General features: G+C 36.6%; 2 protein-coding genes and 2 long non-coding RNA genes across 6 annotated transcripts; all 4 read right to left on the minus strand.

Moving 5' to 3' along the window:
• Positions 1 to 3,937: 3,937 nt before the first annotated feature.
• LOC137735622 (uncharacterized) lies at positions 3,938 to 6,497 on the minus strand. 2 transcript variants are annotated; one of them, XM_068475067.2, is made up of 5 exons: positions 6,340 to 6,497; positions 4,945 to 5,307; positions 4,743 to 4,817; positions 4,591 to 4,662; positions 3,938 to 4,469 (listed from the first exon to the last, which is right to left on the minus strand). In XM_068475067.2, the coding sequence occupies exons 1-5, from the start codon at positions 6,364 to 6,366 to the stop codon at positions 4,221 to 4,223; spliced, it is 786 nt and encodes a 261-aa protein (XP_068331168.2). In that variant the 5' UTR covers positions 6,367 to 6,497; the 3' UTR covers positions 3,938 to 4,220. The 2 variants fall into 2 exon arrangements, with proteins under 2 accessions (XP_068331168.2, XP_068331169.2); XM_068475068.2 differs by having other exon boundaries at positions 4,945 to 5,338; positions 6,340 to 6,474.
• Positions 6,498 to 8,025: 1,528 nt separating this feature from the next.
• Positions 8,026 to 13,211, minus strand: LOC137734926 (uncharacterized). Of its 2 annotated transcripts, XR_015964889.1 has the most exons (6): positions 12,638 to 13,194; positions 12,442 to 12,558; positions 12,127 to 12,161; positions 9,256 to 9,356; positions 8,726 to 8,841; positions 8,026 to 8,535 (listed from the first exon to the last, which is right to left on the minus strand). XR_015964889.1 is itself a non-coding variant. In XM_068474256.2 (5 exons), the coding sequence occupies exons 1-5, from the start codon at positions 12,814 to 12,816 to the stop codon at positions 8,449 to 8,451; spliced, it is 519 nt and encodes a 172-aa protein (XP_068330357.2). In that variant the 5' UTR covers positions 12,817 to 13,211; the 3' UTR covers positions 8,026 to 8,448. The 2 variants fall into 2 exon arrangements, 1 of the variants encoding a protein (XP_068330357.2); XM_068474256.2 differs by lacking the exon at positions 8,726 to 8,841 and having other exon boundaries at positions 12,638 to 13,211.
• A 1,007-nt stretch (positions 13,212 to 14,218) lies between these two features.
• On the minus strand, positions 14,219 to 14,935 carry LOC148695508 (uncharacterized). The gene is made up of 2 exons (XR_015964906.1): positions 14,803 to 14,935; positions 14,219 to 14,685 (listed from the first exon to the last, which is right to left on the minus strand). It is a non-coding gene; the product is annotated as an uncharacterized LOC148695508 (long non-coding RNA).
• Positions 14,936 to 15,333: 398 nt separating this feature from the next.
• On the minus strand, positions 15,334 to 16,628 carry LOC148695509 (uncharacterized). The gene is made up of 2 exons (XR_015964324.1): positions 15,861 to 16,628; positions 15,334 to 15,747 (listed from the first exon to the last, which is right to left on the minus strand). It is a non-coding gene; the product is annotated as an uncharacterized LOC148695509 (long non-coding RNA).
• Positions 16,629 to 17,057: the final 429 nt, after the last annotated feature.

Here is a 17,057-nt window from a genome sequence, read left to right on the forward strand (position 1 = left end):
CATATAAGGATCACTCCCCTAGGCGATGTGGGATGTCACACCAATGGTTAGGCTAAAAGCCAAATTTGTTAGCTCGAAAAATTTAGCTTTTAGCCCAGAAATAGCTTTTCTACTCCAACCGTTCTAACCTAAAATTTTAGCCCAGAATTATGAAAGAATGAACTTAGACTATTTTTTTCCTTAAATTAATTTTTTTTAAAAATAAATATGTAGACTATCGTAAATTAATTTTATGAACATTTTAATCTAAAAATACTTAAATTCCGATAAATATTGAAAAATCACTAATTTTCCACAAAGCAAGCCTTCAACTTTCAATTCACCAACTGTTCCGCCGCCAATGCAATTTTCTTAAAACTTTGCAATGATTTTATCCCACAAAACTTTCTTATTTTGATTTGTGCCAACTACACCATCTTCGTTAACAAAAACCCATGCCCAGCATAAAGCAACATCTTCCTCACAGGTCCAATTACGACCTCTAATATGCTCTCTTGCCATGATGAACAATTTGGAAATGGAAAGAAATGGTAGAAAGATAAATTGGAAGAATTATACGAGAAAATTGAGTTTTGTATGGATGTTTGAACAAATACATAGGTATTTATAGAGTTTTTGGGTGAATTTTGAGTTAAATAATATTTTTTTTAATTATTTTAGCCGTTGAATTTAAATTTGGGCCGTTAGATCTTTTTTTTTTTTTACCATTAGATTTGATTGTATTCGATCTCAGTTGTTGGATTCAATGTATTTTAAAATAGGGTAAATTACACTTTCTTAGCTCAGGTTTGAGGTCTATTTCAATTCTTTACAACATCTTCAAAACATTTCACTTTCATACTTTAAGTACTATTTTATTTCAAAATAATATCTCCGTTACATTTTCCATCCATTGATCCGTTAAATGCTGACGTGTCTGCCACATGGAAAAAAAAATATTTTTTTTATTTTTTTTAAAACCTAAATCTTCTAAAAAAAAAAAAAAAAAAAAAACTGAAATAAACACCCCATCAACCCCCCAAACCAAAACATAGAAACCCAATAACCCCCCCCCCAACACCTGCGTGACCCCAACCCTGGTCAAAAAGTCGGCGGTTTTGAACAGCATCTCGTGCATATCCACGGTTCCTTTCGGTGTAATTCCGACGACGGCGAGCACCGTCACCAAAATGTGGTTGCGCCAGTATGCGATCCTCCCCATCTTCAATCGATTCCACCACGGCTGCGCCGGTGGCTTGGCCAGATCTTTCTCCTTCACCACCTCGAACCCGACCTTCCTCACCATCTCTGCAATATCCATATAGCTCCTAAGTCCCGGCAGGGCGTCCCCTCTCTCGCACCCCCCCAACCCGCGACCTTCCCTTCCTCCGCACCCACCTTTGCACCAACCATCTTCCCTTCTCTACACATCCCCCACTCCTTAAATCCACACTCATTCCACGAACCTGACGATGGCAAGACAAGATTTGGATTTTTTTTTTTTTTTTTTTTTTTTCTTCTGGGTTTCAGGTAGGGGGTCAGGGGAAGAAAATGAAGATAGGGGAGAAGAGAGGGGAAGATTGGGGGGGGGGGGAAGACGAACTGAAGGGTTTATTTATTTATTTTTTCTGGGTTGCAGGGAAGAAGATGAAGATGGGGAGATAGGTTTGGGGGTTGCGAGGAGAAAAGAGGAGGTTGGAGGTAGGGGGTTGGGGGAAGAAGATGAAGATGGGGGAGAAAAGAGGGGAAGAGGGGGGGGGGGGAAGACGAACTTTAGGGTTTTTTTTTTTTTTTTCCTTCCTGGGTTGCAGGGAAGAAGATGAAGATGGGGAGATGGGTTTGGGGGTTGCGGGGAGAAGAGAGGAGGATGAGGGGGATAAGGTTTCAGTTTTATTATTTATTTATTTATTTCTCTGGGTTGCAGGTAAGGGGTCGGGGGAAGAAGATGAAGATGGAGGAGAAGAGAGGGGAAAATTTTTTTGGGGGTGGGGTTGGGGGGGGTGGGGGGAAGATGTACTGAAGGGTTTTTTTTTTTTTTAATTTTATTTATTTATAATATTTAGAAGATTTAGGTTTATTAAAAAAAATATTTTTTTTGCCATGTGGCAGATATTTGGCAGCTACGTCAGTATTTAACGGATCAATGGATGGAAAATGTAACGGATGTATTATTTTGAAATAAAATAGTACTTAAGATAGAAAGTGAAATGTATTGAAGATGTTGTAAGGAATTGAAATAGGCCCCAAACCTGAGGTATGAAAGTGTAATTTACCCTTTAAAATAACATATTCTAAAAAAAATTATTTTGAATATGGACCGTTTAATCAACCAACGGTCCTTAGATCTCAGTCCTTGGTTTAAAAATAGAGTCGTTGGGGTTTTTTTTGGATGGCCGACAACCTATGACAGAGGGGCCCACCCCTGTCGGGCAATGTCTGCAAGCCCACCGCGTGGGCACGTTGGAGAGTGACTGGGCCGAGACTGGCCCAACTGCCCGCGAGTCCACTCGCATGGGAGGGGATTTGGCCCAGTTTTGGCATTTGGCTTGGGTTGGAGTGGGTTTTTTTTTTGGGGGGGGGGGGGAGAGAGAGAGAGAGAATGGGGGGGGGGGGGAGAGAGAATAGGGGGAATTTGGCATTTAATCCATTGTTGGAGATGGTCTAAGGGGGAGGGGGTGGGCTTAGGCTCACAATGAGTTAACAATAATGTGATTCAATCAATTATTTATTAAATATTATTTTATCTGTTCTTAATGTAAATTCTATAGAGACCGATTTTATTATGTGAATTCAGCTGCTTTAATTGGTTTATGAGGGGTTTCTTCAAGCATAATCTAAGATTATTCATTTACTTTAAATATTTGACTTTCCTTTTGTCAATTTATACATATAAATACATTTAAAACATGTAAGTCACATGTCGCATGCCGTAATTCAGAAAATATCTTCGGCACGTGCGTGAACACGTACACGAAGGCTAGTATGACCAATGTGAGAAATGCTTCAACATGTTGCTCCAAATTTGTATTTCTGGCTTTGTCTTCTTCTTGCTGGGGGCTTCAATGCTTTGAACATGCTAGACAATTACTTATATTTTTAATTTCTGCAAACAAAAGAGAAACTCGACCGTCTTGTAATTATCAACACGCAATTTTTTTTTCTCTTTTAAATTAAAAAGTGCGGCATATTTTATTGGTTAAATTTGATGTGAACTCTTGAAATGAAGAACAAAAAATTCTGCTGCAAAATCCAAAATTTTACAGGTAAATATCAGATGATGGAAAAGTTATTAATTCAAAAAAATGTTTATAGAGAGCGAAGTTTGATCCTACGTAGATTCTGGATTTTGGTGTTACATTAGCAATCAAATTAAACGTTACTTTTACTTTGTTTTATAATTCGTGTCACTATTTGAATTTCACCCCCATTTTCCACAGGCGCCTAAAGAAATCCATCATTCAGGTCTACCAACCCACAGTTTGAACCCTAAATTCAGGAACTCATGAAAGCAAATTTACAATACCGAATGCTGGTTTCGCGCAGAGTTTCATTTCGGATTGGATTAACTTGTAACAGCTTTTGTTTATCACATAATATATTCAGTTTGATGAGTGACAACGTAGTAGAAGAAATCTAGCTACTAACGACGTATGGAATTACTAAACATAGGTGATCTCAGGAACATCTAAACGTTGCATAAAACCACGGTCTGCTTCAAACCAACATGATGAACGCCGAGTAACTAGCAAACTTCGGTAGGGACTCTCAGCGTGTAGAAGAAAAAACAGGATACTCAACATCTAGCAATACTTAACAGATTATAGTAAGAATGCCAGCATACAATGAAGGTCTAAATTAAATCAACAAAGTCCAGCTTGCAGAAAAGGTTGAAGAAAAAGGAGATACATTATTAGAAAGGAGAGGAAAATTGCCTCATGTGTTGCCTACTTCTACCAAATCACAGATAAATTGCTTCTTTTGTTGCATACTTAGCATCGAGAATCGTACAATAGCGATCGCTGGAGAAACTACGAAACAATATGTGATTACATGAGGAATATCTAAACATTTTACATGGTCAGGCTTCGAATGAACAGAACACACATTGACATTGAAGTCTGTTATGCAGAAGCTAAATATACACATATAAGTCTAACATAATAAAGCGAAGTTCCAATTTCCAACATGTTTCCCCTTTATACAAAAGACTGGCAAAACTAGGTCAGATTAACTGGTGAACTTCAACAGTACCTTCGATTTGCTTTCTTCTCTTGTTTCTTTCTCTTTGCTGCAGCTTTGGGTGACTGAGCAATCGGCCTTTTCCGGTTAAGGAAATGCGAAAGAAACTCCTCCTGTGGCACAAGAGCTCCATGTGTAGTCTGAGATGACAGATTAACTGCAGTTTCTGTAACTTTTGACAAATTTGAAACTACAATCACATCCTCCAATTTCTCCGCCATTTCAGAAAATGCATGAGTCCTGCTCTCGTACTACAACCAACCAAAGCATGCATTATATCAGATCACTCCACTTCTCAAGCAAAAAATGCAAAGAACATAGCAAAAGTATTCTCATTGATACAAGTCAACGTAGCAAAAATAATTGACGTACTGCCTCAAGTTTGGCAAGAGCAATTTCCAACTTCATCGATAGCTTATGGTTTTCGTTTGCTAAAGCCTCAATCTGAAAATAAAAGGAAAGGATATAATCATTGCAGATTCCACAAACAAAAGGAAGATAGTAAGTATATTTATGAGAATAACCTTTTGGGAATCTGCATATGATCTTTTGTACATCAACTCTGGGTTTTCACAGAAGGATGAGTGTTTACCCCCTGCCTGATTTTGCAACACCGATAAGAGAACACAAAGGGCTACAATGAAATAATACAGCTAAATAGATATAACTAAACACAAAAATGCTAATTATCTCCATGGAGGGGTGAACTGTGAATAGATTGAGTACCTTTGAGTTCCTTGCTTCCAAAAGTTGCATAATATAGTCAACTTTTTCTTCCAAGCTTTTCTCGCTTGAGGTTGACCCGTGCATTTTATGGGCAGGTTGTTCTTCTGCACTTCCACTTTCGCCAGCGGTTGTATCTTCAAGCACAGGTTCTGTATTCTCGTTTCCAGCAGGCAGAATACCATTTTGGAAACGCAAGGATCGCCTAACAACAGTACAATTGTACTTTGTTTTCTTCCTTAAACAAGTTTTGGTTGTTTTCTCCATCAGAGGGTCTGGATTTTCATGGTTCTGGTTCATTATCTCCAACTGCAAACCTTCAGGGTGCCCCTCCGCATTCTCAGATAAAGGATCTGTGCCTTCACGCTTTAATTTGAACACCGTGATCAGTAAATAGCTGAACAAACTACAATTATCACACTATATTCGGGATGTTCAACGTGATGAAAGTGAGGTTCCACCAGAAAACCAATCATATAAACACATAGTAAACCTTGTCCCTCACCAATGTGGTGGCGGATTTTCAAGCCTACACGTAAACAACTGGGTGACGTGGAGCGTGTGTGGCTGTTGGGCTTCACACGTGGACAACCTTGCTCTGATAGCATGATGAAAGTGAGGTTCCACCATAAAACCAATTGGGAATATGGAGAGTAGCCCAAGATCATATAAACATATAGCAAACCTTGTCCCTCACCAATGTAGGACAACTCTCAACACAACGTAACAAAAGCCATTCCATTCATAGGAGAATACCAAGCATTGCTAATCAAAGCACAGAAACTGAAGGGATATTATTTAGTCAAACTGCAACTACACATGCACTCAATCTTTAGAGGGTGCTAGGATCAGTCATGCACGGGATCGTCCATGCTTTGTGGATCTTGCAAGCATGAACGGACACGACCGATCCAAGCATTTCCCCCACAAAACCATATTATTATATTCGGAAAGCTCTTCAAAAGTACATGCCTTTTTTCGATACAAAACTGTTGATCTTGCAATAACACAAAAGAAGAAAACTAATTGAACATCAAACAAATAAATAATTAAAGGCCTTCAGAGAAACAGAATTTTCATTTATTTTTATTTTTATTTTATTTGAAAAATAAGAATGGTGCGTGCAAGCTTTCTATAATTCAATTAAAACAAGAATTTGTAGGAAGATCATTAACATTTTTCAGAGTTTATGAGTTTAATTTCTTGCCACTGTAAATACTAAATAGCATTAGCCAAAGAGCATCAAATGACATGATTAATTATGATTAATCAAGTATCACACCACAAAACAATGATCTGACAAATTAAAAAAATAATAAACAATAAAAATGTAGCATGTAAAAAGAAAAATATACAAATGGATAGAAAAAAAATATGTTTGATGAAGAGAAAGCTTACCATGCGAGACACTTCTTCTTCGTTCATTGAAGCAAATACAGGGCAAGTGATGAGCAGCAAGTCTGTTTAAGAAGAGGAGGAGCAGGAGCACCGGTGGGAGCGTAGTAAACATCACCTTTTACGTGGCGGCATATGATTTGTTCTCAATATTCGAACCTTTCCCGTCAAATTATGTCTTCATTTCTGCTTTGTGTCTTGGGAAAGTAATAAAGACATGTGGTTTCTAATTTTTGTTCTTTTTTATCTCCAATGTAAATTATTAAATCATCTCTAATGGAGTAGACAAATACAATAAAAAAAATATTTTTTAAAGGATTGATCTGGTAAATTGTCTACTCAATTGAGAAATATTAGGGAAAAAATGTTACTCTTACAATATATTTATATCATTTTTCTAATAGAAATGAGCTCATATGTATTAGCGGGCCCTATCTCCATTAAATAGATGATGTAAATATGTGATAAGTGTACATTGCTCATGTTGAGGAGACTCTTTTAAAATGAAACTTTTTATGAATTCTCTGTCATCTCACAGTTTAATGTCAATTCTCGTGTCAATCTTATAAAACACTACGTCAAAAACATGAGGAGACAAAGAATCTTTCTTTTAAGAACATTTCCTTAACATTTCTCCTACAGAATTACCAAATGAAAAAAAAAAAAAAATGTGACACTCTAATCAAATAAGCAAACCAAGTAAGCAAAAATTTATTTTATTATTTTCATTTTTATCTTTTTTGTCTTTGTTATCTTTCTCCACATTTTTCACCTATATGATAACTCACATAATTCTTTTCTCCAAATTTTGCCAACTACTGTGCCACTTTGTTGATGCCTCAATATATTATATTTTCATTCAGTTTAAATTGATAACTATTGATTTTTTTTTTTTTTTTTTTTTTTTTTTAATAGGTCTTTGGTTTGCAAAATCTGAAAACATAGAAGAAACACATGATCATATTCAAAGCAGTTTTCTTCCAAAAGTTACAAGGATGCTAACAAAAATAAATATTATTAGAAACATGATATGATGCTAGGGTTGCTAGCAAAGCTTTTAACCCCAGCTTATGCGTGAGGTTCCCAATGATCCAGTTTAAATAAACCAAGACTCTCCAGAACAAACTAGTTGCAACGAACGATGCCCAAAAGGGCCAGAACAAATTCTTATCCAGAACAAATTCTTACCTTGAGGAGAAACAAGAGAGATTTTTCAGTCTAATTGAGAACGCGGTCGATACATCAAATGTCATAATATAATTAATTGAAAAAAATTTTGACATATTATATAATAACATATGCCGTATGTACTTGTGTTCTAGGCATACTGAAAGATCTCTCGAGAAAAAGAGATGTGAAAGGAAGAGAAGATGGATCAATAGAAATAGATAAGTAGCGTCCAATTTATCTACACACGTTGAAGTAGGCAATGTTGTATATTTAAGGGAAGCATGCAAAGTTTGGCTACTCATCTGCTTACCAAATTGGAGCTTGACTTTGCTTACATGGCTCATCAAATTCATTACTCATTTGCCTACTTCATTGGAGATGCTCTTATCTAATGGTTTGATCCAATACAAATACATTTATCTTACTAGTTTGTATGCTTTCATCGTGTGTAAATTTCGAGTCATGTGGAGTGTTGTATTTGAAATCGGCTTATTTACTCTAACACTCCCTGAAACTCAATTTCATTCTTAATTTGCCTCTTGAAATTCAAAATGTCTCACTTAATATCATGAATGTCAACATTGTGTCTGATGTGTAAAAAATATATATAGAATACAATGTGTTGTTATTGGCACTTGTGGTCCTCATTTTTCCTCTCAATGTATACATTTCTATGAAGGGAATTGTAATTAACACTCCAAAAATCTTATTTTACACTCCAAACTTTCTATAATTAGAAAGAACAATACACTTGTAGAGTGTAGAATGAGATTTTTTTAGTGCTAATAACAGTTCTCGTATGGTAAAAGTGCAGCAACCACAATCCCGCAGTTATTGTAGTGACATTATACTAATAAGCTGATGACCAGGAAGCTAGTTATTGTAGTCGAGACTGTTAGGAAAAATATGCAGAAAGCCAGCATCCTGCAGTCGGTCTACAGATCATGAGGAAATCCCGTATGGTAAAAGTGCAGCAGCCACAATCCTCCCTTCCTCATTGAGTATGTTGTAGGTCGATACAGCATTTTTCTGAAACAAAACAAGACCATATTATTAGCTCTGTAGCAGAATCAACAATTGTTATCAAGTCCATTCAACTTGTACACGATTTACCGCATCAGTTTTGCGGGTTTTCCAGTACTAGAAACAAAATGCATTGGTATACAGGCACCAATCCGAAGAGGAAGTGCCAAAATTAGAAGAAATGCGGCAAAAATACCATTTTTGTTCATTCTCGTTCCGGAAATGTTGCAAGTTTGGCTGATTTAATTGCTCTCTTCTATACACAAGGTTAAGGATCCACTGCTACTCTTGCTAATAACAGTACCAGTACGGCTGTTGGACATGGCAGAATCAATCACACAACTTCTCTTCAGTTCTCAATGTTCATTTTGTTAATTAGTAACTCTTCTTAATTTCAAAATCGAATCCTTGGTATTTTAGGAAGGGAAATGATAAACACATGCCTTTTTTATCCTCTCACATATACCCCTGTTTAATTTTGTCCGTTGTTCTTGATTTATTCAATCCGATGATCAGAAATAAAGAGGGGTGTGTGAGAAGCTAAAAAAGGTGTATGAAAATCACTTCCTTTTAGGAATTCTGTCTTGATATCGGCTTTGCTTACAAAACTATGATACACAGATATTTGTCAGATAAATCCAAACACTATGTCACCATTGCAAACATAACATGCACGAAAGAAATCAAGTCAAAAAGAAAAGAAGTAGAAGCTACAATGAACTATACCGTGTCAATGGCTTCTAGTTTCATTCCAGTAGACCGGATGAAGCGTTGTAGTTCAGGACTTACAGGTTCAATGTACCCTCCACAGCCAATTATCAAAATCTCTGAAATTTCAAGAGGTCAAAATAAAAATCAAAGGCTGTTAGAACCAGAACTGTTACAACAGAACTCAACTGTAGAGGTCAGAAGAATTACAATAGAAGCATAAACTTCAGAATAAAGAGAAAAACCAGTGATATTATTTCCTGTGATTTTGGTTGGATAAACCTACGCAGACTTTACATTATTTACTTTGGGGCCACAAATTTTCAGGAAACCCAGATCAGTCACCGATTTCTGATTTTGTGAAGTGAATGGGAAGGAGGAAGGGAGGAAGAAGCTAGCATCTCTACTTTCACCAGATTATTACCATTATCGCCAGATATGGCAGACCCGAAAACTACACCCTTTGTTTTCAAGTTTCTAAATATTCTATTCCATTTGTTCAAATATTCTATTCCATTAACATTGTTTTCCCATCATCTTCTCAATTTGTTTCCGAAGATGGCAGGATCCCATTATCTTCATCTTCCCATTTACAACACCAAATATACTCAAAATGGAGATGGAAACAGTGAGGCATACAACCTTCCTCTCTCCAAATAAAATTTGAATCTCCTTTTTAGGCACGATTGAATCTCCTCTCACCAAAATAATCCCATCGCAGGATTAGAATTCCAATCTCTAAACAACAAAGCTTTTCTATTCACAAACTCTTCATTGTTTGTTAATCTGAATTACAAGGGCATATCTATAAAGCCTTAAACCTAATGAACACAGGAAAGTAAGGGCCCGTTTGTTTGATAGGATTAAGGAGGACTGGACTGGACTGGACTATAGTCCCTTGTTTGGTCTGCTGCAGGATTAGGTTTAATGACTTTAGGTGGGACTCGCTCGGATTATACACCTCCTTACGAGGTCTTAACGAGGATCCCCAATTTCGGGCGGACTCGTAAGCCCAGAGAAAATCGTGAAAGAGTGACTTCCTGCTTCACTCCTACCCGCTTCGTCCTCCCATCTACCTCTTCCTCGCGTCCCACAACCCATTTCAAACCCAGATCCTGCCAAATCCGAAACAAAAAAGCAACAAAATTTCCCAAGGTTCCCTTTTCAGAACCAGATCCAACTCCCAAAATTCGAATCTAGATAACCTAGAAAACCAAAAAAGAATTTGCAGTGGGATGAGCTTGAAAATTTCACCCAGAAAACCCAAACCAAATCCAACCCTCATCTTCTACCTTCGAGCCAATCACACATGCACCTCGCCTCCTTCAATCTCTTTCTTGCTATGTGTTTTGACTTTTAGATTTGCAACCGATTTTGTGAGAGGAAGTGAAGAGGCACGAGGCAAGAGGTGGAGAGGAATGAAGAAGCACAGAGGATTTGCTTTGGAAATATCGGTCTGTTCTTCAAAAAATAAAGGTTGTTCTTCTAAAATAAAAGTAAAGGCAGCACATGAAACATTAATTAGGTTTTTCGAAGTTAAATAACTACAAATAATATTTTAATATTTGTTGTTTTGTTGTTTTTTAACGCAAAAGTAAATAAATAATAATAAAAAATAATTAGTCTGTAGTTTAGTCCGATACTGCACCAAACGCTTCACTAAGCTAGTCCAGTTTAGTCTAGTCTAAGCCAGTCTAGCTTAGTCCCTGAAGCTAGTCCAGTCCGAGATAGTCCAGTGCAACAAACGCACCCTAAACGTATTATAGGAAAGAAATCCTAATCCAAAATAGAATAGGAAACTAGTTCTAATCCTAATCAAACTGGAAAGAATCTTAATCCTTATAAAAGTAGGAAATCCAAAGACTAAAGCCCTAAATATTAAAATACGAACCTTAGAGGTAAAAGACTAAAACACCATTTGATTTAGGGCAGCCTTCACTTTGATTCCACATTAGATGTGTTTGGGAGTGCATTTGATAGCGCCAAAAGCACTTCCACACAACGAAAAGGCATTTGTAGTGTTGTTGTTAGGTTACTAATACTTCAGATTTGTCATCACAGAGTAATGTACAACATCATGTTGTTTAATTCCAAATACAGATTAATGTAAGAGAAATAAGTAAACTTCCAACAGAAAATAAAAAGCATTACCACTGAATTCACATTATTGTCTGAAGAGAAACCACAAATTAACAAAATATGAAGGAAGAGAAAAACAGTTAGATTTCTGCAACTGAAAACACAAGAATTGATACAATAATAGAAAGAAGAAAAGCATATAGTCCAATTAAAAGGAAACTTTCAGAGAGTGGGTCATACACCAGCCCGTCACACACAAGATGGCATTTATTTCTTCGATTGTTGATAAAACCAAAATTTATGAGGACTCTGCCATGAACCTTTCATAAGCTTTCTTGAAGCTTGCATATCTTGTGCAATACAATAATATGAAGAAGGATGTAAAAAATGAGACCATGTATTTGTTTTGTTTTGGCAGATGACAGGGGTTCTGTTTAGAAGCATGCATAAAAGCGATCCAAACCAACGAACAAAGGAAAAGGAACAAACAGATATATCCTATTTCACATTTGCTCAAATGAATGAGAGGGCTAGTTTCTGCATATGCCATCATATGCACATGTCCATGTGTGTTTGTGAGTCATGCACGTCAGTAATTACTTATTCAGAATGTACTTGATGACTCTGTACTGAATAAATACTTTTTGATACGCAGATTATTATTAGCTGGGTTCAGTTGAAGTTCGGTTAAGGAAATTGGCCTTGTAAAGTTTTGTCTACACGTGCCTATACAAAAATAATCTCTGGAGGACAAGCTATAACAAGGTGCACGTGAAACATAACAGGATTAAAATGCGATTTGAATTTTACCTGGTACAGGTCGCACGGTTCGAAAGATGGATAGGCTGCACAACACCATAAAATCCATTAAGAGCCAGTTACTTGAGCCTCACAATCACCATACCACCATTCTAATGTACCATAAAAACTAAAATTTGCATGCATTCATACATGTTTGTAATGAAAGCTAGACAAAGACTTCAACCGAAGGAAGCAAAAATATCAAAATCCTCATAACAACCTTAAACAAACAAAGTATTAATCTTTATCTTCCCTTGGTTTTAGGAATAATTAACAGGATGATTAAGTAAGTAAACACACACACACACACACACACACACACACCTATCAGTAGTGATTTGAGAGAACTTGTTGGGAGCCCAAGACATCAACATGTTTCCAACACACAGTAGGCTTCCTTCATAGTCCACCCCATTCACTGTGAACCCTGTGTCCGTGTACCTTCACAGACAGTGGCAAAATGGTAATTTCCTTGAGAAAATTTCAGAGAGAGAGAGATGAGAGATAATTGCAATAATACCGTTGAAACCGAAGCTGGTCGCTGGGGACGTTGTCGATGAGATTGATCTGATCGTAGAGAGAGAAGGCGCGTCTCAGCGACGGCAGCGATTGCGGGTTTACGGGTTTCGGGTGGGCTTCCTTCTGGAGGCTCCGAATGAGGCTCGGCAGTGCCCCCATGGCTCTCACTCTCATCCCCATCTCTCCCTCTCTGATATCTGAAATTCGTCGGAGAAATCTATGTTTAGCTGAAAATTTCAAGTGGGGATCGAAGAAAATGGAAAATCAAACGTGGGTTCGATTCCAAATCTGAAAAACGTTGAAGAAAGTTGAGAATTGATGATTGGAATTGGTGGGGTGACAGGAAGCAAAGCATAGCAGAGGTTTTTCCTGCCATTGCCAAAGAGCGAAACGGTGGCATATACAACAGCAGCGCGGGCTTGGCGCGGACTAGACATGGGTTTGGGTCATGAGTCGGGTCATTTTGCCCAGGCCTCCCACTTGAATGGGCATGAGCCGCTGGCGTTGGCTTTTTCGTTCTCTAGGGTGCGAAGGCCATCTCCAACCAAATCAGGTCTGTTTAATTCTTTTTGTTCATATTATATTTCTACAAGAAATTATTTTTAATAAACAGTGATTAGCCTTATTTATATACAATCTTCAACCGAATGGGTTAATTTTTAGCTTCCTTAATAATTTATTATTATAAGTTCGTTCTTTAATTTTATTAGTTTATTGAATTAAACTACTATATTAAAATAAGGTTTTCGAGCATATTTTAAGTGCACTTGTCACTAAATATTTTTTTAAGCTTCATATTATTCAATATTTTAGTTTTACTTGCATGTTAACAACTTAGACATTAAAATGAGATAAGATACTATGGAAGGGTGAAAATGATGTGAGAAATGATGTGGAAATGGCTTAGGTATTTATAGGAAAAAAAATTAGAATTTTTCATTTTTTTTTTAAATTTCGTTTTAAAAAAATAAATAAATAAAGCTACATGACGTCAGCTAGCAGCACAGCTAGCCCCAATTGAACAGGTTGGCTATGCTTGCCCAACCCGCTGCCCATATGGCTGAATTTTGGCCCAGTGGGTCCCAAGGTTTTTTGGGTCAAACCTCAATTTGAGATGAGCTTTGTGTCAAAACGAGCTATCATTTGACCTATAGCCCTAAGCCGCCCCGATTGGAAATGGCCTAAATGATGATATCCTAATTATGGGGAAGTTGGTCAACTACCAAGCTTCATTTTGCCACATACTCTAGAGATTACTTTTGAAAAAACAAAAGAAAGATAACTTCTTGAAGGGGCTTCGGGTTTGTTTGGTAATGCTATGCTGTTTTAAAAAATTGTTTTTGTTGTGTTAAGAATAAAGTTGTTAAGTGTTTGATAAACTTTTTTTTGGTAAAAGTGATTTTAACAAAAAAAAAAAAAAAAACAAATAGTGTTTGAGTGTTTGGTAAACTTTTATATAAATTGTTTTGAATATGTTAAATGCCTAAAATGGATATGACATTTAATGTAATATAATAAAGCTTCATTTGGCACATCGGACTATACTGACTATTTTAGTCAAATAGAATAAATAGTCGTCAAATAATACTAGTTAAACTAGTCGAACGTTAGGTGTTGTATCAAATTAATTTGTGTATCGGACAATACGTTGGACTACAATGATTTAAAAAAAAAAAAATCACAAAATAATTGTTGTAAAAATGAAAAAAAAAAAAAAAAAAGGAGAAAAAAAGAATTAAACACCATTACAGACAAAATTTAAAAAAAAAAAAAAAAAAGAAGGAAAAAAAACCCAGGTTTCTTCCCAGTCGTGTCTTCCTTTCTTCACCATATTCTCCATGCATCAAATCCCACCATCGGCTACTGATGACAGATGAGTGGCGGTCGGGGTTGAGAATTTGGAGCCTAGATCCAAATTCATGTCCCCCGCCTCGTCGGAGCTCGGATCCGAATTGCTATCCCCTTCCTCGTCGGAGGCTAGCTTATTTCCTCGTCGTCCATCTCGTTGTCGAAGCTCAGATTGGAAGAATTTGAATCATTGTCTTCCTCCTTCAACCCATGGAAGTTTTGCTGTCAGAGAGAGGTGGGTGCATGTGTGTGTGTCTGTGTGTGTAAAGGAGAAGAGAGGAACAGAGAGAGAAAAAGAAGAAGGCGGCGAAGACGAACTTGGGATCCAAACGAGAGATAGCAGCAGGCAATGTGAGATAGTGGAAGAAGAGTGTTGCGAGAAAGGATGGAGTGAGCCGGTGTGAGCAAGAGAGATCCACCCAACTAAAAATATAAAGGTTTTGGACAAGATAAATAATCGGGTGTGAAAGGTACAAAATAAGTGAGGCTAGATTAAATAAGAGTAAATTGTAGCAATGATCCCTCAACTAAAAATTTATTACTATTGGTCTCTCAACTAAAAATTGGAATGATCATTGCTATAATTGGGTTAAAGTTAAAGGATCATTTCTCCAGTTGAATTAAAGTTGAGGGACCAATGGTAATATATTTTTAGTTGAGGGACCATAGATGCACGTTTTGATGAGTTGATGGACCAATAATAATGGATTTTTAGTTGAAAGACCATTGCTCCAATTGAGTTAAAGTTAAGGGACCATAGTTACAATTTACTCATTAAATAATCCGATGCTTATTTAATAAGGCTTCGTTTGGCAGATCGAACTGTACTGACTATTTCAGTTAGAAAGGTTAAATAGTCACTGGATAGTACTGATTAAATTAGTCGGACGTTTGATGTAGTATCAAACTAAAAGCCGACTATTTAAAATTGTGCTTGGTATTGTACGGGATAAATCGTATTATTATTACTTTTTTATGAAAAAATCAATTTACATTTTAGTTTAAAAACAAAAAAACTATTAATAAAATGAAAAAAAGGAAAAAAAAATTTGATAGAATGATTGACATGGAAAGTCGTTTTGGTCTTCTTCGATTTGGGTTTCGAAACGGCAGTTGTTTTGGCAGCAGATTTCTCCTTATTGCTCGCTTCGGAGAGCTTGTACGAGGCCTGATCTTGATCACCTTCCCTATCGCCGCCGACTTTTTTAGCTGTAGCGTCGAGTCTTCCTCCAGATGCAAAAATTGAAGAACGTGACCATAAATCTTGAATTCGAGCACCATAATTGAAAATCCATAAGCAAAAAAAAATGAAGAAGATGAAAACCCAGAAGAAGAAAAAAAAAAATTGAAAACCCAGAATCACCATAATTGAAAACCTGGGTTTCGTTTGCCTGGCTGCCTTTTCTTCCTTCTTGGGCTCCTCCGTCGCCGGAGCCTTTGCTGGCAGTTGGGAAGGAGGGAGAGACAGAGCAGCAATACCTTGGTGGAGTTCGCGTTGCGCAGGAGCAGAGAGGGTCGGAGAAGAACCAACGAGAGCGTGAACCCGACTAATTATACCAACCTATTGGAGAGGATAACTAAGCGGGTGTGGAGTGTATTAAAATGGTGGGACAGGATTATTTTATCCGGTGGCTACACAAGGCGCCAAACAACTGGGACGATACTATTACGAGAATATTAACGAAAAGTCTGTGATACTGTTTACTTTAACGAAAAATCATATTTTTACACTAAAAAGTCAAATCTGGTACTATTCACTTTATCCTTTATTTTGTACTTATCGTTAAAACTCAAAATTTTCAAGCCCTTTTCATTTGTTTTCCTTACTATTAATACTATATGATCCCTTATATGAGCTGTCAAACAAGACCTAAGAAGCTCACCAAACATCTATTCTGTATTATTAGTACTATTCAGTGGTCTTACGACATGCCAAATAATACCTAATTGTCAAAGAGAATAATGTAGGGGTAATATTGCAATTTTTTAAAATATGTGGGGTTATACTTGTGATTTAAATTTTTTTATTAAATCGGCATTAGTTGCTATGCTTTGAAGAAAAAAAATACTTTTCTTTTTTAGAAACATGGTACATCATGTTTTTGCTTTTCTAAGCTTTTCAACCGTCATTGATAATAGTTTTTTTTTTTTTTTTTTTTTACCAAACATGTTTGATATTCTAGAATTTTTTTTTATAAGTTGCTTTTTTCAAAAGCAACATAATCTCAAATTAGCCCATCATTTTGCAACCCATACATATAATCTCTAAGTGCTTTCTTAAAGTTAGAAGAAAGATTTTGCAGAAAGAGAAGTGCTTTACAAGAGTCGTATTTCATACACATACAGTGAATCTAGTATGTCTTTGGATATGAATGTTGTTAATTTATGAAATAATTCTTTGTTCTTATCATAATCTCACAAGGTTTTTTTTTTAGGACGAGATTCTCTCCTCTCTTTTTTTTTTTCTTCCCCACCCCACCCTCCCAATCCTTTTTGTTTTCTTCTTACTTTTTCTTCTATTTCTGCAAGGTAAAATCATAAGCGTTGAAACAAAAGGAGAGAAGGAAGGGAAA

The sequence above is a fragment of the Pyrus communis genome, chromosome 7, assembly GCF_041283825.1.
Source record: "Pyrus communis isolate YQ-2024b chromosome 7, ASM4128382v1, whole genome shotgun sequence".
Lineage (NCBI taxonomy): Eukaryota > Viridiplantae > Streptophyta > Magnoliopsida > Rosales > Rosaceae > Pyrus > Pyrus communis.

Excerpts from the sequence above, each read along its gene's own strand:
- LOC137735622 (XM_068475067.2), bottom strand. The coding sequence starts at position 6,366 with ATGAACGAAGAAGAAGTGTCTCGCATG. Across the intron at positions 4,818-4,944 it reads TGGAAGCAAGGAACTCAAAG|GCAGGGGGTAAACACTCATC; the intron begins GTACTCAATCTA and ends TTGCAAAATCAG. Across the intron at positions 4,470-4,590 it reads CTCTTGCCAAACTTGAGGCA|TACGAGAGCAGGACTCATGC; the intron begins GTACGTCAATTA and ends GGTTGGTTGTAG.
- LOC137734926 (XM_068474256.2), bottom strand. The coding sequence starts at position 12,816 with ATGGGGATGAGAGTGAGAGCCATGGGGGCACTGCCGAGCCTCATTCGG. Across the intron at positions 12,559-12,637 it reads GACCAGCTTCGGTTTCAACG|GTACACGGACACAGGGTTCA; the intron begins GTATTATTGCAA and ends CTGTCTGTGAAG. Across the intron at positions 12,162-12,441 it reads TCTCAAATCACTACTGATAG|CCTATCCATCTTTCGAACCG; the intron begins GTGTGTGTGTGT and ends GGTGTTGTGCAG.